Here is a 26992-nt window from a genome sequence, read left to right on the forward strand (position 1 = left end):
TCGATTTAAAGACAATTAGAGTCCATTGTGGTAATTTCATGGATCGTTGTGAAATGCACTCAGTGAGTAGGACTCGGATGACAAACACATCAATCAGGCTGCGGTGTCCAAAAACAACCAGATCCGTTTCATTCCTATTTCTGGAGCGACTTCTTAAGGGCTCTAAACAATCCATAAAAACAATATGAGGTAGAGAATATACAAAGAAGAAGCCATCCCTGTGCACGTACTTTTATTGTGGGATAAAATGCCACTCGATAAAAGAACAAATGTCATAACTTTAGGATATTTTTTTCCTCTACAACATCGCCCTTAATAGCAGTTGCAAGTTAAGTTATTGGAACCATCTCAGCGATATCCCAGAGTTATAAGGTAACTATTCAGAACAGATATTAATATATTTCACAATAATAAGTACCAGAGTGATGGCTTATTGACTCTGGCCAGCAGTTGTATTTATTTGGAACGTTGTCTTTAAAAGGTATATATAATTGCCAAATATTATATTTGTTTTTTAAATATTGCTTTGTGTGGATTTAGTACAGCCCTGACTAAGCTCCTTCCGAGAAAGGAACGAAACGCGTTGGCTGTGGCTGACTTTGGAGCTTGACATGTTTGTCATTCGACACCTCATGAGCGAGCCCACTTCAGCTTAGGATCATTTATATTTGCTGTGTGTACGGTAGCAGTCCATTTTACAGTCGGTGACTGGTGCAATTGCAACAAATATTCACGTTGACTGACAAAGAAGTACAGTGTTTTTTCTGCCACAGGCACTTTCTGTAACCTATTAAAAGTTAAGGTTGTTGTCATTTTCCGGGAGTGAATGTTTAACTGATTGAATCAGTATGCGTATATAGTGCACAGGTACCCATGCAGGGTCACTAGGCACTATTTATCACTGCAGGTTAGTGTAAGTCAGGGCTGCTTGCGGAGAGAGCCCTTTGATGCAAGACAAAATGACATTTACCGCTTGATATCAGCTGCAGGTGATGATGGAGACCAATTTTACAGCCAAGGTAGAGAGGGGCGGAATTGACATTTTAAAGTAAGATATGTAGATGTAAATGTGATAGGGTCCTGTACGGTTAACCAACTCCCTGGCTTCAGAAACAAGAGTTTGTGGCAGCGTACCCACTGGCTGGCACCTTCACTGCCAGATATTCAAACTTCCTGAAGCCTGTGAATAAAAAACTTTTGGGCTGTGCATACAGCACTGTAATATTTTGCAATTACTAATAACTTGTGGCACCTTTTTAAGAGTCTGGAGGCGAAAGAAACAACTGCAGCAACTGAGACATCTAGACTCATACAAATGTCAAAAATAAACCCTACCCTTTAACAGTAAACTCGGTGTGCCTGTTTGTCGAACGCTTTGAGCAGGCAACAGAACATCATCCAAGCAATCCACTGAAGACTGAAATCACATTGTAGAAACACTTTATTGATGATATGTGCTCAGCCTGGCAAGGTTCTAGTGATTCACTACTGGAATATATTTACTATGTGATCAGTCCCAAGAATTCTAGATTAAAATTATCTATGACGCATGATAAATTGGAACTGAGCTTCCTTGATATCTTTGTCACTTCTTTGTTGTATTTGGTCAGTTCTTACACTTCACATTAACGGTAAGCTCATGTTAAATGACTTCTGCGATGTTCGGTACTAGATGAAAAGATAAGTGAGGTTTTATTGCTGACTGGATCAGAGGGACTAGTTTGAAAAAAGGATACACCACTATATTCTGAAGAAGACCAAGCTGACAATCTCAATACATTTGTTGTGGAATACCTATAAATCAGATTGTTCACGTGTTGCACAGAGGCAAGATTCACACCCTCAGCAGAGACATCATTTTCCGCTCTTGTAGCGGTTCAGGAAGGGTTCACAATCGCCTCAATGTGGTCCGTGGCCCAATGGGTGCTGCCAGCTCCTTCGACCAGAGATGAGGCTTCAGCCCGTTGAAGTGGAATGCTCTGTGAAGCTCAGTGATTCCATCAATGACAGCACCTCTGACATCTTTTACTGTTTTCAGTACTTTGTATCGGCCACACCAATTGGCTTCTGAAGCTTAAAAGCAAACCAGCGTGCAAACTTCCTGACCTTTCTAGTAACCCATGTGGGTAGCGATCTGGTTAACCACTTATTCACAGTTCATTACTGGCGAAGGTGATCCTATGCCTGTTTTTTTGTTTGTCTCTTGGTGGTAAGACGTTGAGAAGTCAAAGTTCACACCCAGTATGAAAACATGAAATTACACCTCAGCTGGAAATCACTGACTGGGAAAAGTAACATGAGAGAAGATTAAAAATAATGCCCTAATTACCATAGAGGCGCTAGTACTCCTTGGGACAGTGGAAGAGAAGGGTCAGCTTTTCCTTGCCTCTTTTGATGGACATGTGCCACTAAGGGTACGTCATGTGCCAGCTCCCCAGGAGATTATTGTGCATTTGGGGAACCAGTAATCTCTTGCCAAGCAGTGCCTCAGAGTAGCAGGCCTCGCTTTTCTAGTGAGCCAAGCTTCAGTCTGATTTGTCAGGTATTCCAGAATGGTGTACTCTTAATGGGTTGTACAAAATACCTGGTGAGCAGCCTACACTCTCTGCAGCTCGCTCCATCTGGACCAAGAGCTGCTGCGTACTGAACTGGTGCATTCCTGGGTTCTCTCTGGTCCGGTTGTCTTGCCCACCCATTCTGCGATGGCTGCCCTTTTGGAGTCACCTCTGCAGAGAAAGAGCCAAGACTTCTGCTTTGATCTGTAGAGAGATCAGGTTGTTTCCCAACAAACATCACATCCCAATGTTCTTCTTGACGCCGTCCTGAACTAGCTCAATCTTGTCCTTTATGAGCACCATTGTTCCTTCTAAGGCAAATAAAAGATTGTTTTACTGGAGGCTGCCTTATCCTCCTCCTCTCTCTCTGGAAAGAGTTCTTTAGCGTCAATGAATGGGCTTCCACTGTGGACATCTTGCTTCATTGTCCCAGTGAGTAGTGCTCCTCTGCTCATTGAAATTGGCAGGCTGAAGCAGCCGTAGGTTTGGGGATTAGCCCAGCTCACTATTCTAGGATCTGCCTTCGAGATGTTCAGTGACACCAGAGCCACTGACCGAGTCAGAGGTGTGGAATTCCTTTAGCCCGACGCCCAGGACAAATTGTTTGGGGTCAAGGACAACAACTTTTGAGGTTTAAATTGTCCTTGGGACAAGTAGGCCCAGACCCCTGCAGCATAAACCCTTTGACTGCCAGTTTACAATACCACTTTATAGAGCACAGAAGGGAATTGTCTGCAGTTGAGGTAATATTTGTGTCCATATATTTATGCTGTTCGGGCATGCATTTATGTTTCATTAATGCAACGCCTTTATTATTAGGGCGAGCGCTCTAAATACATGCTGTCAGCTCGGACTGCACTACTGGTAGTGGTTCCCATGAAAAAACGTGTACATATGTTTGCAAACTTTAACAATGGGAAGCTAGATGTAATGCTCCCAGAATGCTCTCTGATTAGGTGCAAATATTTGCAGAACCTTAAAAGCAACAACAATGATTCTTTGTTTTCAAAATAAAATGTTCATTAAAAAAAGCAACTAGGAAAAAATAAATTTTGCTAAATTATTGTGACGTTTTAGGTGCTATTTCTTTGAAGAATCATGCAGTAAAATGTTTTGATGCAGGCTAGTATTTCCAAAGAAATATTCATAATGGAAACTCAGTTTCAAGAAGATTATGACAAACGTGAAAATAAACTAGCATTGGCAGAGTCTGACATCTGTTTTGTCAATGCATGTCTCATTTTGACATGACTTTTGTAAAACATTATTGTTGTGGGAACTGCGGGCCTTCACCATTGTAACAAACATTGGCAAAATGTGGAGATATGCTCCCTGTGAAAGAGCAGATTGCTGTCGCTCATAGTGAAGGCAGCCAAAAGATTAATAGAGAGCGAGGGATAGGATTTTAATAAAAACAAAAGGTCTTGGTTAGCTCTAGACCTAAATAGTCCAGTCTGCCAGCAGGTAAGTACCCGCGTCCTCGGGGGGCAGACCAGGGTTTTTTTGTAGGGCACCGGGGGGGACACAAGCAGGCACAGAAAGTATACCCTCAGCGGCACAGGGGTGGCCGGGTGCAGTGTGCAAACAGGCGTCGGGTTTTAGATAGGAAGTAATGGAGGGACCCGGGGGTCACTTCAACGATGCAACCAGGCACAGGGGGGGGGCTCCTCGGGGTAGCCACCACCTGGGCTAGGCAGAGGGTCGCCTGGGGGTCGCTTCTGCACTGGAGTTCGGTTTCTTCAGGTCCTGGGGGCTGCGGGTGCAGTGTTGGTTCCAGGCGTCGGGTCCCTTGTTACAGGCAATCGCGGTCAGGGGGAGCCTCTGGATTTCCTCTGCAGGCGTCGCTGTGGGTGCTCAGGGGGGTTGTCTCTGGCTACTCACGGGCTCGCAGTTGCCGGGGAAGAAAGGATAATTTAAGGGCTTTTAAATCCTTGATTTCCTTACTTTTCTACTGCCATAATAGTTCTTTTTCAAGGAGGCTTAATCTTTCTTCTTTTGCTTCTTTAAGTTCTTGAATAACATGCTTTGATCAGCCGAAAGAACAGGCTCAAAGCATTTTCATGCTTTCATACTGCAGTTGAAAACTTTCACTCAAAGAATGCCTTTGTTCCACAACTCAGTAGAGCCACATCTGCTTGGCTGCACAAGCAAGCTCAGTGTTTGTAGCCAAGCCATCACATATGCACCAAAGGTGCTTGAGAGCATAATTTCTCTGGGGAAACTGACATGGGAAAGCAGACTGGCTTCCCCCTGCCCTGGGGCTGCAGGTAGACCGTGATGTTTGTATCTCCTGCTCCTTCAGGTTCACAAGGTTGGATAATCACTTTTCCAACAACTCCATTCTTTGCTGGGTCAGCTTGAATCAAGTGACCAGTTCAGGATATAACTGCTCCGAAATCTTCTTGAGAAGGCGGATAAAAAAAATAGTTGACCAGCTCCCATTCTAGATTTCAAAACATACCTTCATCTTCAATGGTCAATATTGCAGGATCTTTATGTTGGGGGTCAATATTTCCCACTGGTGGGACACCCAAGGGATCCCCTGTTGTCGGTGCTGTCATCAGTACCACCAGTCCCCAGTTGGTACTGGTTAGTTTAGGGTTGGGCGTGACCACAGCTTCAACTAGCAATATTGTCAAGAGTGACATTCACTGCACTGTTGTTTGGGATTTTTGGATGTGTCTCAGTTCCCAACACCGATGCAAGACTGTTCACAGCTAAGAGATGGACTTTAGTTTTATTCCCATCTCATGTGGGAAGGGAATATTGTAGGAAACTGGGTTTTGTGATGCAGTGCCCTCCCATCCTTTGCCCCCTTTAGAACTACTAGATGCATATTTTGGACCCTGGCAGTGCACTGAGGCCTTCTAATCAGACCTCAGTGCCAGTGCTCTTTACTTTAAAACAAGGTATGCCTGGTTGTTTTGCAATTGGCAGAGGACTTTACCACCGTTGTAAGTCCCTACTATGGTTCCCCTGGTACCTAAGGACATGAGTACTAATGAGGATCCCTAAGGGCTTCAGCATATCTAAAGCCACCCCAAGGGACCCACACACAAAGTACACACAGCCTGCCATCACAGACTGTGTCTCAGGGTGCAAGCCCTGAGTGAAAACACAACATAGCACACTCATTGTGTGTCATGCCAAAGTCCCTGCATGCATTATATGTAAGTCACCCCTACAGCAGGCCTTCGAGCCCTAAGGCAGAGTGCACTATAATACATCTATTACTAGATATTACAATTAGCCGGGCAGCCACCTTATACCATGAACTAGACACTGGCCATCACGAGTTACCCAGCTACATAATGGCTTCACTGAAGCCTATGGTGTTTGGTATCAAACACCTTGTCTTAATAAAGCAATACTGTTGCCAGTATTGGATTTATTATGACCTGCACCTTAGAAGTGCCCTCTGAAACCTACTAGTGTGCTGGCCTACTGGTACTGACCGCCTGCTACCACAAACAAGTTTCTGACATCCTTGTTGGGAGAGCCCCTGCTCTCAGCTTGCCAAAAACAATGCCTGCTCTGGAGGAATGTTATCACCTTCTCCAGCAGGAAGGCTGGTAAACCTGCATACAAAGGCCAGGAACTTCGAAGTCCCTACTGCCTTTGGTATGCAATCTCGGCTTCCCCCAGATCTGGGAAATGTAACCCCTTGCCCTGAGGCCCCTTTGGTACCAGGATAGGTGGGAAATCAGATATGCAGGGAAGTGTGGTGCACTACCAGGCAAGTCACACCCCTAAGGTTGGCTGCCTGATGTGACCCACGAAATAAGGATTCCACCATCTTGATTTTGGTGGAATTAGGAACTCTGGGACAGGGTTATGCCCACTCCTTGCAGGAAGTGGTCATATAGGGCGTATAGTGACCCCAAGGGTAAGTAGCCCATTGGAAACTACCCATCACTTCCCCTAACACTCCTAAATTGAGTATTTAGGTGGCCCCCTGAACCAGGAAATCAGATTCAACTATTGGAAACCGAGGAAGGAAGAAGGACTGAAGAAAGCAAAAACTGAAGACCTGTACCAAAGAATGGGGCAAAACCCTGCCAGGCTGCTTGCACTTTGACCATTGCTGGGACTGATTTTGCAAAGAGCTGGACATTCGCCCCAAACTCTTGGAGGACTGCCCAGCACCTCAACAACCGGGAAGATCTCCCTTGGAGCAGTGGAGCTGCTCCCCTGTATCTGTTGGCACCGCTCACAAAATCCAGTACTCTATCCGGTTGACCATCAGGCCCATAAAGGGCGTAACAAGCCAGGAGAAGATGTTTGAAGCTCAGCCCTGCCACTTCACCGAGATCTAGAGACATTGACCCTTCCCGGGGTCTCCCTAAACCTATGCGCTGGGTACTGAACTCCTTGCAGCAATAAAGGCTTGTTGGTAGTCCAACTTAGATGCCAATAGCACGAAGGCAGACCGACCATCAAGGGGTGGCAGGATCCCCAAGGCAGCACTGAGAGTGGCCCCAACGTCGTTTCCCCTCTTCTCCACCAAGACACAGAGCAAGTCTCTGACCCCCATGAACCGACGCCTCAAAGCACCACTGCACCCACAGCCCGAGTCCGAGGGAGGCGACGAACCAATGGGGTCCAGTGACCCCTTAAAGCTGAGCCAACCTTTGGGTTTGGCCAGACTGATCCCCCAGTCACCACCTGCAGCCTCTGAGAATCACGAGAGTCTTGAGCAGCGCAACCACGCTGGACAAAGCACCACTGCAGAGGTGCCCCCCAAAACCTTGAACTGACAGTGTCCCTGCGTGCCTAGGACCCTCAAGACTGAGGCCCCCACTTTGGGTTTATCAGGACTGGTCCTCCAGGCCCTGTTTGTAGCCTCTTTGTTACAGGACTGCTTCCCATTGAAGTGAACGGGGCATCTGATACCAAAACGCACCTCTGCACCAAGACATCCCAGTGCCACCCGAAGTGACCTGTTGGTGCCACCTCGGACCTTGCTCCATACTCCCCTTAGGTCCAGGAGAACAGTCCTGTAAGTTGTTGCTAAGTGACCCTATGGAGTATATGTTTATCCCCATAGGATAATATTACAGCTTGAAGCCCAGAGAATGTGTATTTTATTGTGGAGTTAAAAACTGGTAACTCAAAGTACTTACCTGATTACAATGATCTTGGTGTCTAAATTCACATAAAAATCTGTGTTATTTTTATAACTTGGTGTCAGAAGCATATGCGCCTGATGAGATCCCTTCAGTCAGCATCCTGGGCTTCAGATTAGAAATACTCCCCAACTACCATACCTCAAGGAGTTCTTTCTTTCTTGATATCCCAGGGTTGAGTGACTTCATACTAGTTTATCAGGGCTCAGGTTTGTTGTATAAATCACAAACAACTGACATCTTCCATGCTAAAATGTTACTGCATAATATAACAATGGTGGTGCATTGCCTACTCTAGCTTGTATTTGGTGCAGTCAGGGTCTCTTTGCGTTCTTGTCACACTGATGTTTCAGACTATTGTGTGTGTGCCTTAAGACGGATGAGCAAAAGTTCTTTTACTCCCAGCCGTCGTGAAAGAAGTGCACTGCTAGTACTCTTCTTTCTGATGCGTAATGTTCAGATACACTGAATTGCCCATAGTCTACAATGAGTCTTTAATCCATAACTAATCTAGCCATCTACTTTTACCTTGTTTTGCTATCATGTAGGTAGTGCTCTGATGAGCAGAAGTGTTGCCATGCGGCAGGATGTGGGCTTGGTGCGCCCAGAAGACCAAACAGCTGCTTTTGAAGATCAGTTTGAGGATATCACAGGTAATTTCCAAGTTGCCTAGCTCCACAAGATGCATGTATGTGTTGATAGGCACTGAGGGGTCTTGTGAGAGTTCCAGGATGCTCCAGTAATACTCTTGAACTTTTCACAGGACTTTGTTTGGAAAGTCGGGGTTGAATGACGAGTGAAGAAGATGACTTAGGAGTGAGGATTATAACGAGGAAAACAGACAAATGACGAGTGAGGGGGATGAATGGTGAGTGAGAATGGTAACTGAGGGCGACGACTGACGAGTGAAGAGAATCAACGATAAGTGAGGGGGTTTTAAAACGAGTGAGAATGATAACTGAGGGAGACGACTGACGAGTGAAGAGAGTGCATGACGAGTGAGGGGGATGAATGACAAGTGAGAATGATAACTGAGGGAGACGACTGACGAGTGAAGAGAATGCATGACGAGTGAGGGGGGATGAATGACAAGTGAGAATGATAACTGAGGGAGACGACTGATGAGTGAAGAGAATGCATGACGAGTGAGGGGGATGAATGACGAGCGAGAATGATAACTGAGGGGGATGACGGATGAGTGAAGAGAATCCACGATAAGTGAGGGGGTTAAAAAACGAGTGAGAATGATAACTGAGGGAGACGACTGATGAGTGAAGAGAATGCATGACGAGTGAGGGGGATGAATGACGACTGAGAATGGTAACTGAGGGAGACGAATGATGAGTGAAGATAAAATGAGTGAAGAGAATGCATGACGAGTGAGGGGGATGAATGACGAGCGAGAATGATAACTGAGGGGGATGACGGATGAGTGAAGAGAATCCACGATAAGTGAGGGGGTTAAAAAACGAGTGAGAATGATAACTGAGGGAGACGACTGATGAGTGAAGAGAATGCATGACGAGTGAGGGGGATGAATGACGACTGAGAATGGTAACTGAGGGAGACGAATGATGAGTGAAGATAAAATGAGTGAAGATAATGCATGACGAGTGAGGGGGATGAATGACGAGCGAGAATGATAACTGAGGGGGATGACGGATGAGTGACAAGTGCATCAAGATTAGAAGCACGACAGATGAGTGAGGAAGATGACACAGGAGGACCACCAAGGAGAGAGGATGATGACAAAAGAGAGACACTGAAGAGTGAGGAAGATGAATGGGGAGTGGTTGATTGAGGAGTAAAACAACTGAGGATGATAGCTGAGAAGTATAGCATGCGTGAGAACTGCATCTGGTCAGTGAAGAAGACGCCTGATGCTTGAGAAAAACAATCAGTTGAGTAGCATTAATCAGCATGAGATGTCAAAAAACATATGATTTCTAATCAGTGAGGTGCTTGGGTAATGATGTCCTTAAAACGGATTGTGTTGCGACCATGGTCACAAGTGTGGGCTGGGGGTGTTCCTTATTCAGGCCCTGACTCTCAGCTCTAGTTTCACACCAGAGGGAATAAAGTGACAGGGATGTTTTGTGACATTTTCTTTTCTCAACAGCCAGTCACAGTCTCGACAGCCATGAAGACGATCCCTGTTCCAGTGAAACGGAAAGCGCAGATGAAACTGAAATCCCCAAAAGCCCCAGCACAGGTAACAGTGAAGCTTTGTCGTGATAAGATCCCTTTGAGTAGTGTTAACCACTTTCACTTTTCCCAGCCACAACAATCCCCCCCACAGACATTATCTTGGCCTCAGATTACAAATGTAACAATATCAGTAATCAGTTGCTGGGGAGATTAATTCTCTAATTATGTACATTTCTACAAACCTAGGCTCTCTGAGTAGCCATCTCCTGTGCCCATATGTTATTTCTGTTCTTAGTCAAATCTGTTTTTTAGGCAGACCCTTCCTCAGCCACCGGCCCCCTCCACAAGGTGTCCTTAAAGGTCCTCACCTGACACACAGTAACCATCACTGAGATGGCCATCTTCAGCAGGGAATGCATCCCCGTTTGCTAACCATGTTAAGTTACTAAAACCCTGCTCAGGACAGGGTTGGTGCTGAATGGCACAGCAGTGTCTGAGGCCCTTTGCTCCTCTGCACCATCTACATTCCTTACCAGCTCTGTTTCTTGGGCAGGCATAACTGCGGTGACTGCTTTCTACTGCCTGAAGTCTACAAAGGGCAGGCATGCTGCAAAGTAGCATGAACATTTTTGTGAAGACCATGGGGCGTGGGCAGTTGCTCCTTCATGGTCCACATCATTTCTGCTCCCTTCCAGGTACGTTTCTTGACAGGCACACCCTGGCCACCCCTTCCTATTTGCCATCAGTGTTTGGAAAAAGCCCAACAATAAACCCGACTGAGACGGCCCTCTTGGATGCTGATTTATTCCTGTTCAGAATTGCTGCCCACTGCCTGGAGCGGTACGAAGGGTAGACTCGCTGCAGAGTCGCGCGACATGGGCATATACTCTGCATACTGTTGCACTGCTTGACCTCAAGGACCCGGAACCTTGGCCTCCGTCATGCATGATTAGACAACTCTCTGACACATTAAGGGGGTCATTACCAGGGCCGCGAATGACGGAGGCACCGCCAACAGGCTGGCGGTGCTTCCCAGCCCATTCTGACGGCGGCGGTAAAGCCGTGGTCAGAAAACCGGGTCCGGTGGTTTCCTGCCGGATTTCCCCCAGCTGGGCGAATCCGCCAGGGCAGCGCTGCAAGCAGCGCTGCCCAGGGGATTCTGACCCCCTTCCCGCCAGCCTGTTTCTGGCGGTTTTCACCGCCAGGAAGAGGCTGGCGGGAACGGGTGTCCTGGGTCCCCTGGGGGCCCCTGCACTGCCCATGCCACTGGCATGAGCAGTGCAGGGGCCACCTAACAGGGCCCCAGCCTGCTTTTCACTGTCTGCCTAGCAGACAGTGAAAAGCGCGACGGTTGCAACTGCACCCGTCGCACACCTGCAACACCGCCGGCTCCATTCGGAGCCGGCTTCAGTGTTGCAGGCCCCCTTCCCGCTGGGCCGGCGGGCGCTACCTTGGGTAGCGCCCGCCGGCCCAGCGGGAAAGTTGGAATAGCCCCAGCGGTCTTTTGACCGCGGAGCGGCCAAATGGCGGTTCCCGCAAGGCGGGCGGCAACCGCCACCCGCCTGGGTCAGAATGACCCCCTAAGTGTCCCACAATATGAAACTCCCTTATGGCACCAACGTTTTGTAGACTTCTTCTCCTAGAGTAGAACGATCTCGCTGTTACCGTCTAGAGTAAGAGCAAGGTTGCGATCCAAGCCAATGATAAATACCTCAAAACATGTGATTTTAACAGTTCAGTTCCCCTATACTGTAATCTTCCAACCTGCCTTTTTCATGAGGGTTCACCATTCACTCCATCTGACCAAATGGCAACCACCACTCTCTGACTCACAGACGCACTCCACATCACCATCATGCCTGCTAACATAGTAATCCAAACTGCTCCCCCTTCTAAATTCCCTCCTGCCGAGGGGTTATGCCCCCAGGGTGTGGAGTATTACAAAATATGTACTCGATCAAGCCCAGGAATGCAGTACAAAGGATTTCCTTTGGGAGAGGGAGTTAACACTCTCTCCCTTTGGAAATAGGTGTGACTGGCTTGGAAGGGGTAGCCTCCCCAAGCCACTGGTTTGCTTTGAAGGGCACATTTGGTGCCCTCTGTGCATAAACCAGTCCACACTGGTTCAGGGACCCCCGGTTCTTGCTCTGGCGCAAAGGTGGACACTCCCCTGTCCATCACCACCCCATGGGTGGTGCCCAGAGCTCCTCCAGAGGGTCCCTGAGCTCTGCCATCTTGTTTCCAAGGTTGGCAGGGAACTCTGGGAGCATCTGAGTGGCCAGGCCAGGCAGGTGTCATCCGAGCCGCTTCCTGATAGGTGCTTACCTGGTTAGGTGACCAATCCCCCTTTCAGGGCTATTTAGGGTCTTCCTCTGGGGTGGGTCCTCAGATTCAGCTTTTAAGATTCCAGCAGCATTCCTCTACAATCTCTGTTTTGACTTCTGGCCACTGGTACCACGACTGGACCCTCCAGGAAACGACAACGCTGCAATCAACGAAGAAGAATCTTCTGCAACTTTGTTTCCACGCATCTTGCCTGCTTTGCAACATTTCCCCGGCCGTGTATCTTCTGAAGACAGCAACTCTTCAGTCTGCACAAGAATTAGAAGAAGGAATCTCGCTTGGAGTGAAGGAGTCACTTCCCTGCAACCGCAGGCACCTACAGCAAGCGAAGACTGGCTGCGTGGATCTCCCCTCATCTTGAGCTGCGTGGATCCTGCATCACGGGTGATGGTCCGGAGTAGTCCTCTTGATCCTCTCTGCCAGCCATCTAACTTTGGTGGAGGAAAGCCTTTGCTTTCCCACGCAGGACAGTGCCCCCATGCACTGTGTCTCTTGCAGCTGCCAAGCCTTGTTTGCATCTCCTCCAAAGGGCCTTCAGGCGACGTGTAGCTCCAGCCCCCAGCACTCCATCCTGCAAAGCCCAGCCTTCTGTGTGGTTGTACGGCGGCGTGGTATCCTCTTTTGTAGTGCTGCGTGGGCTTCTTCTGCGACTCCTGTGTCCCCATCCTTTGGGACTCCTGTGGGTACTGCCTCTGCTATCGGTTGACTCCTGGTGACGCTGAGGGTCGTCTGTGACTCCCCCTCCTGGTTGAGTCCTCCTGGGCCTTGCTGGTCCCCAGCAACACCCCTTTTCCACTAACCGCGAGTTTGCCTTTGCCAAGGCTTGTTGGTGGAATTCGTCCACCAACACCCGTCTGCAGTCTTCCTTCCAGCGTGGGACAGCATCTGCATCCATCAGGAACTCTTCTCCAGCTCGAGGGCTGCAGCGCTGACCTGTTCTTCAGTACAGTCGACCAACTCCCTCAACCACAGCTTGGTGGGTAGTAGCTCCTATTCCCCCTGGACTCTTGGACTTGGTCACCTCTCTCCACAGGTCTTCTTTCTTCAGGAATCCACCCCTGGTTTTCTTGCAGTCTTTAGGTGTCTTATTTTTCTTCTTTTCCTCCTTGTGGGTGGTTTGGGGGAAATTCCATTGATTTACTTCTGCTTTCCTGGTCGCTGGGGGGTACTGTTTTACTTACCTCTGTGGTTTTCCAGTACTCGCAGCGCCCATATACACGTTTCACTTACCTGGTTGGGCTCTTGTGTTCCCATTCCATTTCTTTAGTGTATGGTATGTGCTTCCCCGAGGGTCACTATTTATTATTGCTACATGTACTGTTTTCTAACCTTTTATATGCCTATTTCTGATTACTAGTGTATATATTTAGTGTATTACTTACCTCCTATTGGGGGGGTTGCCCTTCCAGTATTTTGTGGTGATTTGTTCAAAAGATAAAGTACCTTTTATTTTTGTACAACTGAGTGTTTTCTTTCATGTGTGTAAGTGCTGTGTGACTAAGGTGGTGTTATATGAGCTTTGCACGTCTCCTAGATAAGCCTTGGCTGCTCCTCCACAGCTACCCCTAGAGAGCCTGGCTTCTAGACACTGACTACACTTCACTAGGAGGGGGTATCTGGACCTGGTATAAGATGTACGTACCATAGGTACCCACCACACACCAGGCCAGCTTCCTACACAGATACACACATGTATATTTGCTTATTCGAAAGTACAATTTAGACGTTTGCTGGGGTCTAGTTTACAGACCTACGTCTGTAAACTGTTGTCTTCTGTTCTGAATGAGAGAAATGTGCACCAATGCGAGCACATATACCTGAAGGTCCAGTTTTGTGGCTTTCTCTAAGAATTTACTTTCATGTTGCCAAAAACTGGTTTGTGTTATTCCTCCCTTATTAATCTTTTTTCAATTTTGGCGTACATCAGGCATGTTTTAGTGAATGATGCCTCAGAGAAATGCTGCTTAAAGTTGCACAAATAGTTTACCAAAACGATTTTTGTGTATGTTTCATTTCAAATGCACACAATCACCAGTCTTGCTTTCATGCTTATGCATGTTTTTGCATATAAGCAGGGGGCAAATTACGCAGCCTGAGATTGTTGAATATGGCAAACGTAGGTATGCATTTTTTTTAAATAAAACAATTGTCAGTAATGTGGTCTGAGCTGAGAGCACTTGCCCTAATACTAGAAGCATTGCATTAAACCATATACACAACTCTGAATAACTTATACACGTCATGAAGTTTTACTGTTCGTACACCATTCTTTAAATAATGCTACAAGCATGACACACATAGCTGTTTGTACATGCTAAAGATATCATTCATTAACAATACATAACAATTTGCCTGACAAGTTTTTCTCTGCTAAGCCTCCACAACTTTATGGGACACAACCAATTATTTCCTGAATAAATGGATGATCTGGCACGAATCATAGCACATTTGAAGCTGATATTACAGACATATGCCCTGTGGAAGTCAGTGTGTAACACACGCTCGTCGAAACACGTGTTGGCTGGCTTGAATTAAGTGCAGAAGAACAAAATTGGCTGACTAGAACGTTAAAAAGCACAGAATAAAAAAAGACTTTCTTGACAAATTCTTGATAATTTGTTATTCAAAGATTTGTGCGTGGACAGTAAGTTTAATGACTTTTGGAATATGTGTTCTAATTTGAACAGCATTGGAGAGGCTGTTATTCCTTGGCTAAACACCTACAATAAACAATACAATTGATGGATCAGCTTAACTAATGTACTTTGTAATCGTGTAAGCTGACAATTCTTTGGCTAGTCCATTTGTGAACTTCTTCATATGGATACAATACTTGCCTTAGTGCCAGACAATCCATACAGTGGTACCCTAAACTGGCAGTCAAAGAGTTCGTGCTGCAGGTGTTAGGCCCACTTGTACAGTGGACACCAGACAATATTTCTTGGGAGTCAGACAGTAGGAATTCCACATCCCAGCCACACCAGGTACATTCAGTCTTGAGATAAACTTGAAGGTGGATTGACCTGAAATCCTGCCAGTTTCTCCTTTGGCTGTCTGTGAAATCTAGAAACCTAGCCATCCCCTCTGTCATGTGTTATATACTTACCCTTAATCTGAAAAATTCTTCAGATAATCAGTGATCTTCTGACACTACAAATCACTTCCTCCCTAAAAGTCTAAGATCTTATGGAAACCAGGAAGAAAATGCAGGAGATTGAGATGACAACCCTCTCAGAAAACATTTACTTAATTCACGAGACACCCTACAGTTCCTGTTGAATCTTTAAGTTAGTTCCAGGACACTTGGCAGAAGCACAATCCATTCAGTTACCCCCAAATCGCAACTGTCAGACCCACAGCACTCGTTCTACTTTGCAACTTCCTCAGTGGTCCTTGTCCTTGTCCCTCTGATCCACACATAGTTACATACCTTCACTAAACACCTCTGTGTGGATCCACGCTGCCCATATAGGTTTAGTTTTTTCCACTTCTCAAGTGTTGTTCCATGCACCCTTAGCACATTGTTTGTCTGGAGACGAGCCTTCCTCCCTGCGCCGTCTTCTCTGTTACTGCTCACCGAGGGCCTGATTTTGAGATTTGGTGGATGGGGTTACTCCATCACTAATGTGACGGATATCCCGTCTGCCGTATTACGATCACATTAGATCCTATGGAATTGTAACACGGCGGACGGGATATCGGTCATGTTTGTGATGGAGTAAACCGTCTGCCAAACTCTAAATCAGGCCCTAATTTGAACTGAGAGATGTTAAATCAGTCTTGACCTTGACTGACCTGATAGTGATAGAAAACCGAGCTCAACAGAGTCATCATTTTACAGGACACGTCACCTCCAACCCACAATTGTATACCTGTTTTCTAGCCCCATCTTTTCCCTACGCTTCATAGACTTGTTTCTCGTTAGGCCTTATGCAATCCTTATGTGTGTTCCAAATTTCCCTCTTTGTCCTGCAGCCACCGGTCAGTTTTTCCTCCCTCGCTGTCCCTTCATTCTGTGATTTGAATCTTTCTAAGATAGCCCTGCTTGCGATGCTCTGTAACTGTGTGTCCACCCTGTGGCACATTACATTTTAATTCTCATTTTACACTGTTTAATATCGCTCCAGCGCTCCAGTGCCTTCGGAGCTTGTTCTTGCTTTCCATAGAAAGTTATGAATTTATATTTATTTACTTTTAGACACAGACCTTCCGATGATTGCATCTGTCTTCTCTTTACGAGGAACGGAAGAGGAGGGGCTTCACCCTGTAGAGCACCAGGAATCGGAGCCACGTGAAGATATACATTCTAGTTCAGGTGAGTGGTGGCAAATACTTGTGAAAGTTGTTGATCTGTACAGGTGTCCCACACAGGAATTATGAAAAGGGGAACACCCAGACCAGGTGGCTGAAATTTGTTAATATCTATATGTTGACCAAAGAGACATGTGGGCGTGGGTAAAGTCCTCCTTTTATGGCACTGGAGAGGCGACAAGGGAAAAGGGGAGGGTTAATGCAGATACTTTTGTGTTTGACACAGGCACATGATAACAGCAGAACGCAGTAAAGGGTTCAGATAATGCATTAATGGAGATTAACACCAGCGAATGCTGCAGGGCTGATGGAGATGCTGAAGGGGGGTTGAGAGCGCGCACCCTCACATCCCAGCACAGATCGCCCCTTTGCTTTATGGTAAATGCAGAATACAATTAGCACTTACTTTCAATTTGACTGTAGTTGTTCATCTTGGTGCTTTTATGGGCACCAGTCTGGGCTGAACACGGTCTTCATCTCATTCAAACCCCGTTACTGAGCTCCCCTCCTCGAGTAGTGAAGCATCAGGTGTGCAGAGCTATTTACCTACCCAAGATCCTGGCATCTCCTCCATAGAGTAGACAAACAGGATGGTCGAGTTGTCCTGATCCACAAAAGGACCTCCTGCTGCAGTTCAAAACCTCTTTCTTAAATTCCTCAATATTAAGTACTATTTACCAGTCTCCATGTGGCAGCCGAATATCCATAGAAGAATGCTTTCAGCATATATCGTCCCAACGTACTCATTTATCTACATGATCTTACTTTACAGTTCAACTGTGACTCACCCCGCTCTGTCCTTCCTGAAATATGATGACCCCTAGTAATGTTGTGCCAAACGACCCACGTCAGCGGTTCCGTACTGAATCACATAATCTCGAACAATAAAAACCTCCTCCTTGATGACACCTTTAGGTTTGATTGGTCAAACCACTTACTTACCACACTCTCTCACCAAATTGAGACTCTCTTAGTTACTGTAAAGAAATGGCTCCCTGTTGCAGTTACCCCCCACTTTTTGCCAGATACTGATGCTGACTTGACTGAGAAGTGTGCTGGGACCCTGCTAACCAGGCCCCAGCACCAGTGTTCCTTCACCTAAAATGTACCATTGTATCCACAATTGGCACACCCTGGCATTCAGATAAGTCCCTTGTAACTGGTACTTCTAGTACCAAGGGCCCTGATGCCAAGAAAGGTCTCTAAGGGCTGCAGCATGTCTTATGCCACCCTAGAGACCCCTCACTCAGCACAGACACACTGCTTACAAGCCTGTGTGTGCTAGTGAGAACAAAATGAGTAAGTCGACATGGCACTCCCCTCAGGGTGCCATGCCAGCCTCTCACTGCCTATGCAGTATAGGTAAGACACCCCTCTAGCAGGCCTTACAGCCCTAAGGCAGGGTGCACTATACCATAGGTGAGGGTACCAGTGCATGAGCACTGTGCCCCTACAGTGTCTACACAAAACCTTAGACATTGTAAGTGCAGGGTAGCCATAAGAGTATATGGTCTGGGAGTCTGTTTTACACGAACTCCACAGCACCATAATGGCTACACTGAAAACTGAGAAGTTTGGTATCAAACTTCTCAGCACAATAAATGCACACTGATGCCAGTGTACATTTTATTGTAAAATACACCACAGAGGGCACCTTAGAGGTGCCCCCTGAAACTTAGCCGACTGTCTGTGTAGGCTGACTAGTTCCAGCAGCCTGCCACACCAGAGACATGTTGCTGGCCCCATGGGGAGAGTGCCTTTGTCACTCTGAGGCCAGTAACAAAGCCTGCACTGGGTGGAGATGCTAACACCTCCCCCAGGCAGGAGCTGTGACACCTGGCGGTGAGCCTCAAAGGCTCACCCCTTTGTCACAGCCCAGCAGGGCACTCCAGCTTAGTGGAGTTGCCCGCCCCCTCCGGCCACGGCCCCCACTTTTGGCGGCAAGGCTGGAGGGAACAAAGAAAGCAACAAGGAGGAGTCACTGGCCAGTCAGGACAGCCCCTAAGGTGTCCTGAGCTGAGGTGACTCTGACTTTTAGAAATCCTCCATCTTGCAGATGGAGGATTCCCCCAATAGGGTTAGGATTGTGACCCCCTCCCCTTGGGAGGAGGCACAAAGAGGGTGTACCCACCCCCAGGGCTAGTAGCCATTGGCTACTAACCCCCCCGACCTAAACACGCCCTTAAATTTAGTATTTAAGGGCTACCCTGAACCCTAGAAAATTAGATTCCTGCAACTACAAGAAGAAGGACTGCCCAGCTGAAAACCCCTGCAGCGGAAGACCAGAAGACGACAACTGCCTTGGCTCCAGAAACTCACCGGCCTGTCTCCTGCCTTCCAAAGATCCTGCTCCAGCGACGCCTTCCAAAGGGACCAGCGACCTCGACATCCTCTGAGGACTGCCCCTGCTTCGAAAAGACAAGAAACTCCCGAGGACAGCGGACCTGCTCCAAGAAAAGCTGCAACTTTGTTTCCAGCAGCTTTAAAGAACCCTGCAAGCTCCCCGCAAGAAGCGTGAGACTTGCAACACTGCACCCGGCGACCCCGACTCGGCTGGTGGCGATCCAACACCTCAGGAGGGACCCCAGGACTACTCTGATACCGTGAGTACCAAAACCTGTCCCCCCTGAGCCCCCACAGCGCCGCCTGCAGAGGGAATCCCGAGGCTTCCCCTGACCGCGACTCTTTGAACCTAAAGTCCCGACGCCTGGGAGAGACCCTGCACCCGCAGCCCCCAGGACCTGAAGGACCGGACTTTCACCGGAGAAGTGACCCCCAGGAGTCCCTCTCCCTTGCCCAAGTGGAGGTTTCCCCGAGGAATCCCCCCCTTGCCTGCCTGCAGCGCTGAAGAGATCCCGAGATCTCTCATAGACTAACATTGCGAACCCGACGCTTGTTTCTACACTGCACCCGGCCGCCCCCGCGCCGCTGAGGGTGAAATTTCTGTGTGGACTTGTGTCCCCCCCGGTGCCCTACAAAACCCCCCTGGTCTGCCCTCCGAAGACGCGGGTACTTACCTGCAAGCAGACCGGAACCGGGGCACCCCCTTCTCTCCATTCTAGCCTATGTGTTTTGGGCACCACTTTGAACTCTGCACCTGACCGGCCCTGAGCTGCTGGTGTGGTGACTTTGGGGTTGCTCTGAACCCCCAACGGTGGGCTACCTTGGACCAAGAACTAAGCCCTGTAAGTGTCTTACTTACCTGGTTAACCTAACAAATACTTACCTCCCCTAGGAACTGTGAAAATTGCACTAAGTGTCCACTTTTAAAACAGCTATTTGTGAATAACTTGTAAAGTATACATGCAATTTTTATGCTTTAAAGTTCCTAAAGTACTTACCTGCAATACCTTTCGAATGAGATATTACATGTAGAATTTGAACCTGTGGTTCTTAAAATAAACTAAGAAAAGATATTTTTCTATACAAAACCTATTGGCTGGATTTGTCTCTGAGTGTGTGTACCTCATTTATTGTCTATGTGTATGTACAACAAATGCTTAACACTACTCCTTGGATAAGCCTACTGCTCGACCACACTACCACAAAATAGAGCATTAGTATTATCTCTTTTTGCCACTATCTTACCTCTAAGGGGAACCCTTGGACTCTGTGCATGCTATTCCTTACTTTGAAATAGCACATACAGAGCCAACTTCCTACAGTTACTGACCATTAAAATGTAATGCACTTTGCACACATTACACTAAATAAAGACAAACCCGCTAGGTGTTCATGCTGTCTCTCGTCTCCTCCAGTTCCACCACTGCTCCGTTTAACTCCGCTTTCAATAGAACATGATAGTACGACTCTGAAGCAACAGAAAATGGAAATCAAATAATGGTCTCAATGGTTCTCTTCAGTGATCTGCAAGGATTGAAAAGTCAAAAGAAAAATTGAGACAAAATGTCACCAAAACCCTTTGTTTGCAAATCTTGATACTAAAACAAGAGCCTACAAAGATCATCTTTGATACTAAAGAATCTTGGTTAAAAACTCAGATTGTCCAACCCAAAAACTGATTCATGCAACATTTTGATATTGTCAGACATGCCACAAGTCCAATACGCAGAAGCCAATTAGGTGATCTTCCTACAAAACGTGAAGTGTTTGCTGAATTGTGTTGTAAGAAAAACCATCACTTAGGTCAAAGTCGATCCATCACGTAAAACAAAGAGGATGCAGACCATTTCAACACTTTCAACACTCCGGTTTTCCTGCCACTTTGTTCACCGAATGAATTCCAGCCACTCCTACTCTGAACTCAACTTCTCTGTAATTCTCCCCTCGCTGAGCCTTGATTAACCCCAGCAACGCTACTTATTATCTAACAAGACTCCATTCAAACTGGCGTCTTCCCAGCATGCATTACATGAAATATTCATTTGCATTTTGCTCTGAATAGACCTGTTGATATCATTTGTCTTTAACTGTACAGCGTTGCAGCACCCTGGTCCTGGATTCCACGCTACACAGGGGCGTATGCACTTATCACAGTTTACTTTTACAAACGGAATATGAAAGTATGCACTTATCACTGTTTGCTTTTACAAACAGAACATGAAAGGATGCACTTATCACAGTTTACTGTTACAAACGGAACATGAAAGTATGCACTTATCACTGTTTACTGTTACAAACGGAACATGAAAGTATGCACTTATCACTGTTTACTTTTACAAACGGAATATGAAAGTATGCACTTATCACTGTTTGCTTTTACAAACAGAACATGAAAGGATGCACTTATCACAGTTTACTTTTACAAACGGAACATGAAAGTATGCACTTATCACTGTTTACTTTTACAAACAGAACATGAAAGGATGCACTTATCACAGTTTACTGTTACAAGCGGAACATGAAAGTATGCACTTATCACAGTTTACTGTTACAAACAGAACATGAAAGGATGCACTTATCACAGTTTACTGTTACAAACGGAACATGAAAGTATGCACTTATCACTGTTTACTTTTACAAACGGAACATGAAAGTATGCACTTATCACTGTTTACTTTTACAAACGGAACATGAAAGTATGCACTTATCACAGTTTACTTTTACAAACGAACATGAAAGTATGCACTTATCACAGTTTACGTTTACAAACGAACATGAAAGTATGCACTTATCACAGTTTACGTTTACAAACGAACATGAAAGTATGCACTTATCACTGTTTACTTTTACAAACGGAACATGAAAGTATGCACTTATCACAGTTTACTTTTACAAACAGAACATGAAAGGATGCACTTATCACAGTTTACTGTTACAAACGGAACATGAAAGTATGCACTTATCACTGTTTACTGTTACAAACGGAACATGAAAGTATGCACTTATCACTGTTTACTTTTACAAACGGAATATGAAAGTATGCACTTATCACTGTTTGCTTTTACAAACAGAACATGAAAGGATGCACTTATCACAGTTTACTTTTACAAACGGAACATGAAAGTATGCACTTATCACTGTTTACTTTTACAAACAGAACATGAAAGGATGCACTTATCACAGTTTACTGTTACAAACGGAACATGAAAGTATGCACTTATCACAGTTTACTGTTACAAACAGAACATGAAAGGATGCACTTATCACAGTTTACTGTTACAAACGGAACATGAAAGTATGCACTTATCACTGTTTACTTTTACAAACGGAACATGAAAGTATGCACTTATCACTGTTTACTTTTACAAACGGAACATGAAAGTATGCACTTATCACAGTTTACTTTTACAAACGAACATGAAAGTATGCACTTATCACAGTTTACGTTTACAAACGAACATGAAAGTATGCACTTATCACAGTTTACGTTTACAAACGAACATGAAAGTATGCACTTATCACTGTTTACTTTTACAAACGGAACATGAAAGTATGCACTTATCACAGTTTACTTTTACAAACAGAACATGAAAGGATGCACTTATCACAGTTTACTTTTACAAACGGAACATGAAAGTATGCACTTATCACAGTTTACTTTTACAAACGAACATGAAAGTATGCACTTATCACTGTTTACGTTTACAAACGGAACATGAAAGTATGCACTTATCACAGTTTACTTTTACAAACAGAACATGGAAGGATGCACTTATCACTGTTTACGTTTACAAACAGAACATGAAAGTATGCACTTATCACAGTTTACTTTTACAAACAGAACATGGAAGGATGCACTTATCACAGTTTACTTTTACAAAGAGAACATGAAAGTATGCACTTATCACTGTTTACTTTTACAAACGGAACATGAAAGTATGCACTTATCACAGTTTACTTTTACAAACGAACATGAAAGTATGCACTTATCACTGTTTACGTTTACAAACGGAACATGAAAGTATGCACTTATCACAGTTTACTTTTACAAACAGAACATGAAAGTATGCACTTATCACAGTTTACTTTTACAAACAGAACATGGAAGGATGCACTTATCACAGTTTACTTTTACAAAGAGAACATGAAAGTATGCACTTATCACTGTTTACTTTTACAAACAGAACATGGAAGGATGCACTTATCACAGTTTACTTTTACAAACAGAACATGGAAGGATGCACTTATCACAGTTTACTTTTACAAACAGAACATGAAAGTATGCACTTATCACAGCTTACTTTTACAAACGGAACATGAGAGGATGCACTTATCACTGTTTACGTTTACAAACGGAACATGAAAGTATGCACTTATCACTGTTTACTTCTACAAACATAACAAGAAAGAATCCACTTATCACAGTTTACCTTCACAAACAAAACAGAGAAGTATGCACTGATCACCGTTTATTTTCACCAACAGAACTTCCTTTGATTACATCTGTCTTCACGTTGAGCAGTACAGAAGAGGAGGCGCTGCACCCCACGAAGCATCAGGAATCACAACCGCGCAGAGATATAAAATGTAACACGGGTGAGTGAGCGGCGGCAAAAGCTTGTAAAAGTGAGTTGATTTCCACAAATGTTTCACACAGAAAATGTCGGACGATATAACTCGGGCCACAATCTGATATTTGCAATATCTTTGAACTGATTTACCCCCTTCTACCAATACGGTGTTAGGAAAGGCAACTTTGAACTTTTATTGCAGATGGGATCATATTTACTATCGGAAATGACTGTTATTTCTGGTAGTAAACTTAAGTCCATCTACAATAAGAGAATTTTGAAGTAGATGACGGCACTGCAAGTGGAAGTTCACCTAAGAAATTCCAAGAGGATGAGGTTTCAGGTTTATTTGCTTGTGTATAAAACATCTTGTGCCAAGCTTTGAAGCTCAACAGTTTCCAACTGTGACTTGAGGCGTTGGATCTGGAACAAAAATCACGATGTTCGAAATATGATGCCTTCATAGTTAGTACAGCCATGAAAGATATCAAAAGCTGTTATAAGAGGACTGCCAAGAAAGTAAACGTTTGGACGGGTAGGAGAGAAGGTACAAAGGCAGTGGTGCTGGACGAGTCGGGTGTCCTAGGATGGCTGGCTGGTTGAGACCAGTCAGCCAGCGCACTAAGGGTCTGGTAGGTTTCAGGGGGCACCTCTAAGGTGTCTTCTGGGTGCATGCGATAATAAACCCAAGAATGGCATCGGTCTGCATTTATTAGGATGACGTGTTGGAACCAAACACCATGGTTTCAGTGAAGCCATTATGTAGCTGGGTAACTCGTAATGACGAGTGCCCAGTACATACATTAAAATCACCTCACTGTTCACTTTTAACGTCTAGTAATCGAACTAGACATCACAGGGGCATATCTGCTCATGCAGATGTGCCCTCACATCAGATATAATGCACCTTGCCTTGGGGTTAAGGCCTGTTGAAGGGGTGACTTGCATATATTAGCTGCAGTGACTTTGGAATGGCACAATGAGTGTGCCATGTTGTGTTTTCACTCATGGCTTGCAACATGACATACAGTCTGCAATGGCAGGCTGTGTGCAATTTCTAGGGGTGTCATTTAGGGTGGCATGCTGCAGCCTTATGACCCTCTAGTACTCAGGCCCCAGGTACTTAGGGATACCACTTACTAGGGACTTACAGAGGTACTAGAGTGTGTGCCAATTGTAAACAATTAGACAGAGGTGCAGGAGTGTATGCAAATTGTACACAAGTAGACCTTTTACCTCGTTTTAGGGAAGGAGCACTGGCACTGGGGAGCTTTTTGGCAGGAATCCAGTGCACCTTAAGTCAAAAAACCACAGTACGAGTGGCAAAAAAGTGGGGGTGAACTTGTTAAAAGGGGCACTTTTCTACATACTCCATATCTGTTACGTTTCAGTTCTCAAACCAGTCAGCATCTTCAAGGGAACTTGTGTGGTTGTGTTAAAACGTTTGGTGAAAGTGCAATATAATCAAACTGTGTTGCACTGCGCTCAGCGGCTTTGCTCCTGGTAATTGCTGGTACTCCTCCAAACCTGTGGTCTTGTGGGTGTTGAGGGGGTGGTGGTAAGTGGCAAGAGGAGATGTTTTTTGAGTATTGGGCTCTGGCTTGACTGTCGATAATAGTAATCGGTGATAGCCGAGGTGAGGTCCAGCACTGGGTGCTTGAGCTGTATGTTCATAGTCATTGTGAGGGTTTGGCATCAGCGGTGTTGTGAGGGAGGGGCTATGCTGGAGCTGTGTGGTTGAACTGAGGGTGTTGTTGAGGAGTGAGTTGTAGCAATAAGGATGTGTTGCAGTAGTTAGGATGAAATAAGGAAAATAAGTCTGTAGATATGTTGTTGCAGTCCGATTGAGGGTGTGGATGTGTTGTAGTGGTGAAGGGATGTGGGTATGTCACAAGAAAGCGGGTGAAGTGAGGTTGTGAATTTGTTATTTTTCACGTGAAGTGGATGAGCTGAGGCTATGATATGTCATAACAGTATGGGTGAGGTGAGACTGTTGTAGAAAGTTTGTGAATTGATGCTGTGGATGTATTGTTGTGGCACGTGTGAAGTGTGATGCTGTGGATGTGCTGGAGCAGTGAGTGTGAAGTGATGCGTGGAGGTGTTGTGGGATGGGTGAGTGACTTAAGGAAGTGGCTTTATTGCAGTGGTACAGGTGAAAGGATGATGTGAATAGTTGTAGCAGTGTTGGTGAGGTGATGCTTGGGATGTATATAGTGGTATAGATCAAGAGAGGTTGTGGAAGTGTTATAGTAGATGAGAGCACAGATGTGTTGTGGTGGTGTGGGCGAAGAGATGCTGTGAGTTTGTTGCAATGGTGTAGGTGAGAATGCTGTTGTATTAAGAATTTCAGTCATTTTGCCTCCAGTGGAGATGGATTATGGTGAATGGAGTCTAGCTGCGTGGCTTCTTCTTCTAAAGCTGGTTTTGGCAGGAAGCCAGTGATGTCACTTTCTGTATAGATGGATCCTGGGGAATGTAGTGGTGTCACTTCCTGTGAATACGGATGATGGGGTAGATAACTAGGGGTGTTTCAATCCTAGTGCATTTGACCCCGTTAAGATGAATTATATTGTGAGTTGTTGTCCCTGTTGTGCTTTAAATGTATGAATTTCCTGTCCAGTGCCAGTCTGCTTCTTAGTCGAATGAGTGTCTGCGTGACTGAGTGGCTTTAATCCCCCCCAACTCCATTTCAGTGTACTTATCGAGTTGATTGATTTACTGTATCTTTGCCTGTGTTTCTGTGGCAGTGTACATGTCCTAAATTTAATTTACTTGGGTGAAAATTATTTTTGATTCTAATCCAAGATGTTGCTATGATAATCCAGACCTGAGTGTGAAAGGATTTTATATATTTCTTTGCTTTAACAGGTGATCCTGCTGTGTCACTGCTGATTGTAGGAAATGTACTTCAGCCTTTGAGAACTCCCCTGAACACCCAGAAAGTTGATAAACTTGGTGCAGGTTACGTGAACCTTTTAACATATCTTAGTAAAATTATTGTATAAATGTATGTAAATATATTGGCAAAGTGAGTGCGTGGCTGTTTGTGAGGAGTGGGACGCAGGCCCGATGGCCATCCCCACACAGAGCACCGCGGCCAAATGTCACACACAGGGTGAAGTTGGCTTCCCGCGAGGGGTTTCAGGCAGGGACTGGCTGCATTATGTATGATACTAAAATATTACTTTACATTAAAAAAGAACCTTAAATTCACTGAAAAAAAACAAAGATTAAGGAGACGTTCTAGTTGGGTGAAAATATTTGTTAAACATACTGATTTAAACTAATAAAACCACTGAAATTCTCCAGTTATATTTATCTCAAGTAACTAACTTGTTCCCCAAAATAATTTGAACTCGCTCCCTTAATGTTCACTGCTAATGACCTCACATATTACATCACTCATAACACGGTCTATGACATCATTGCTAACATCGCTGCAGCTTCTGAAATGATATCATTGATGACAACACTGTGCATGGCGAGGGCGTGAGTTATAGTTACTTCAGAGCTCGAGTTATAGTTACTTGCGACAACTATAACTGGTGAATTTCAATGGTTTTGTTTGTTAAAATTTGCCCTACCCATAACGTCC

General features: G+C 45.3%; 1 protein-coding gene across 2 annotated transcripts in view; it reads left to right on the forward strand.

Moving 5' to 3' along the window:
• The window catches only part of LOC138303512 (uncharacterized), a 111145-nt gene that overhangs the window by 30263 nt on the left and 53890 nt on the right, over positions 1-26992 (forward strand). For both annotated transcript variants that reach the window (XM_069242695.1, XM_069242696.1), the window contains exons 4-8: positions 8230-8334; positions 9801-9893; positions 16371-16487; positions 23312-23422; positions 26266-26358. In XM_069242695.1, the coding sequence (XP_069098796.1) occupies positions 8230-8334; positions 9801-9893; positions 16371-16487; positions 23312-23422; positions 26266-26358 (519 nt within the window). The remainder of the gene's footprint in view (positions 1-8229; positions 8335-9800; positions 9894-16370; positions 16488-23311; positions 23423-26265; positions 26359-26992) is intronic.

Source organism: Pleurodeles waltl, chromosome 7 (assembly GCF_031143425.1).
Source record: "Pleurodeles waltl isolate 20211129_DDA chromosome 7, aPleWal1.hap1.20221129, whole genome shotgun sequence".
Lineage (NCBI taxonomy): Eukaryota > Metazoa > Chordata > Amphibia > Caudata > Salamandridae > Pleurodeles > Pleurodeles waltl.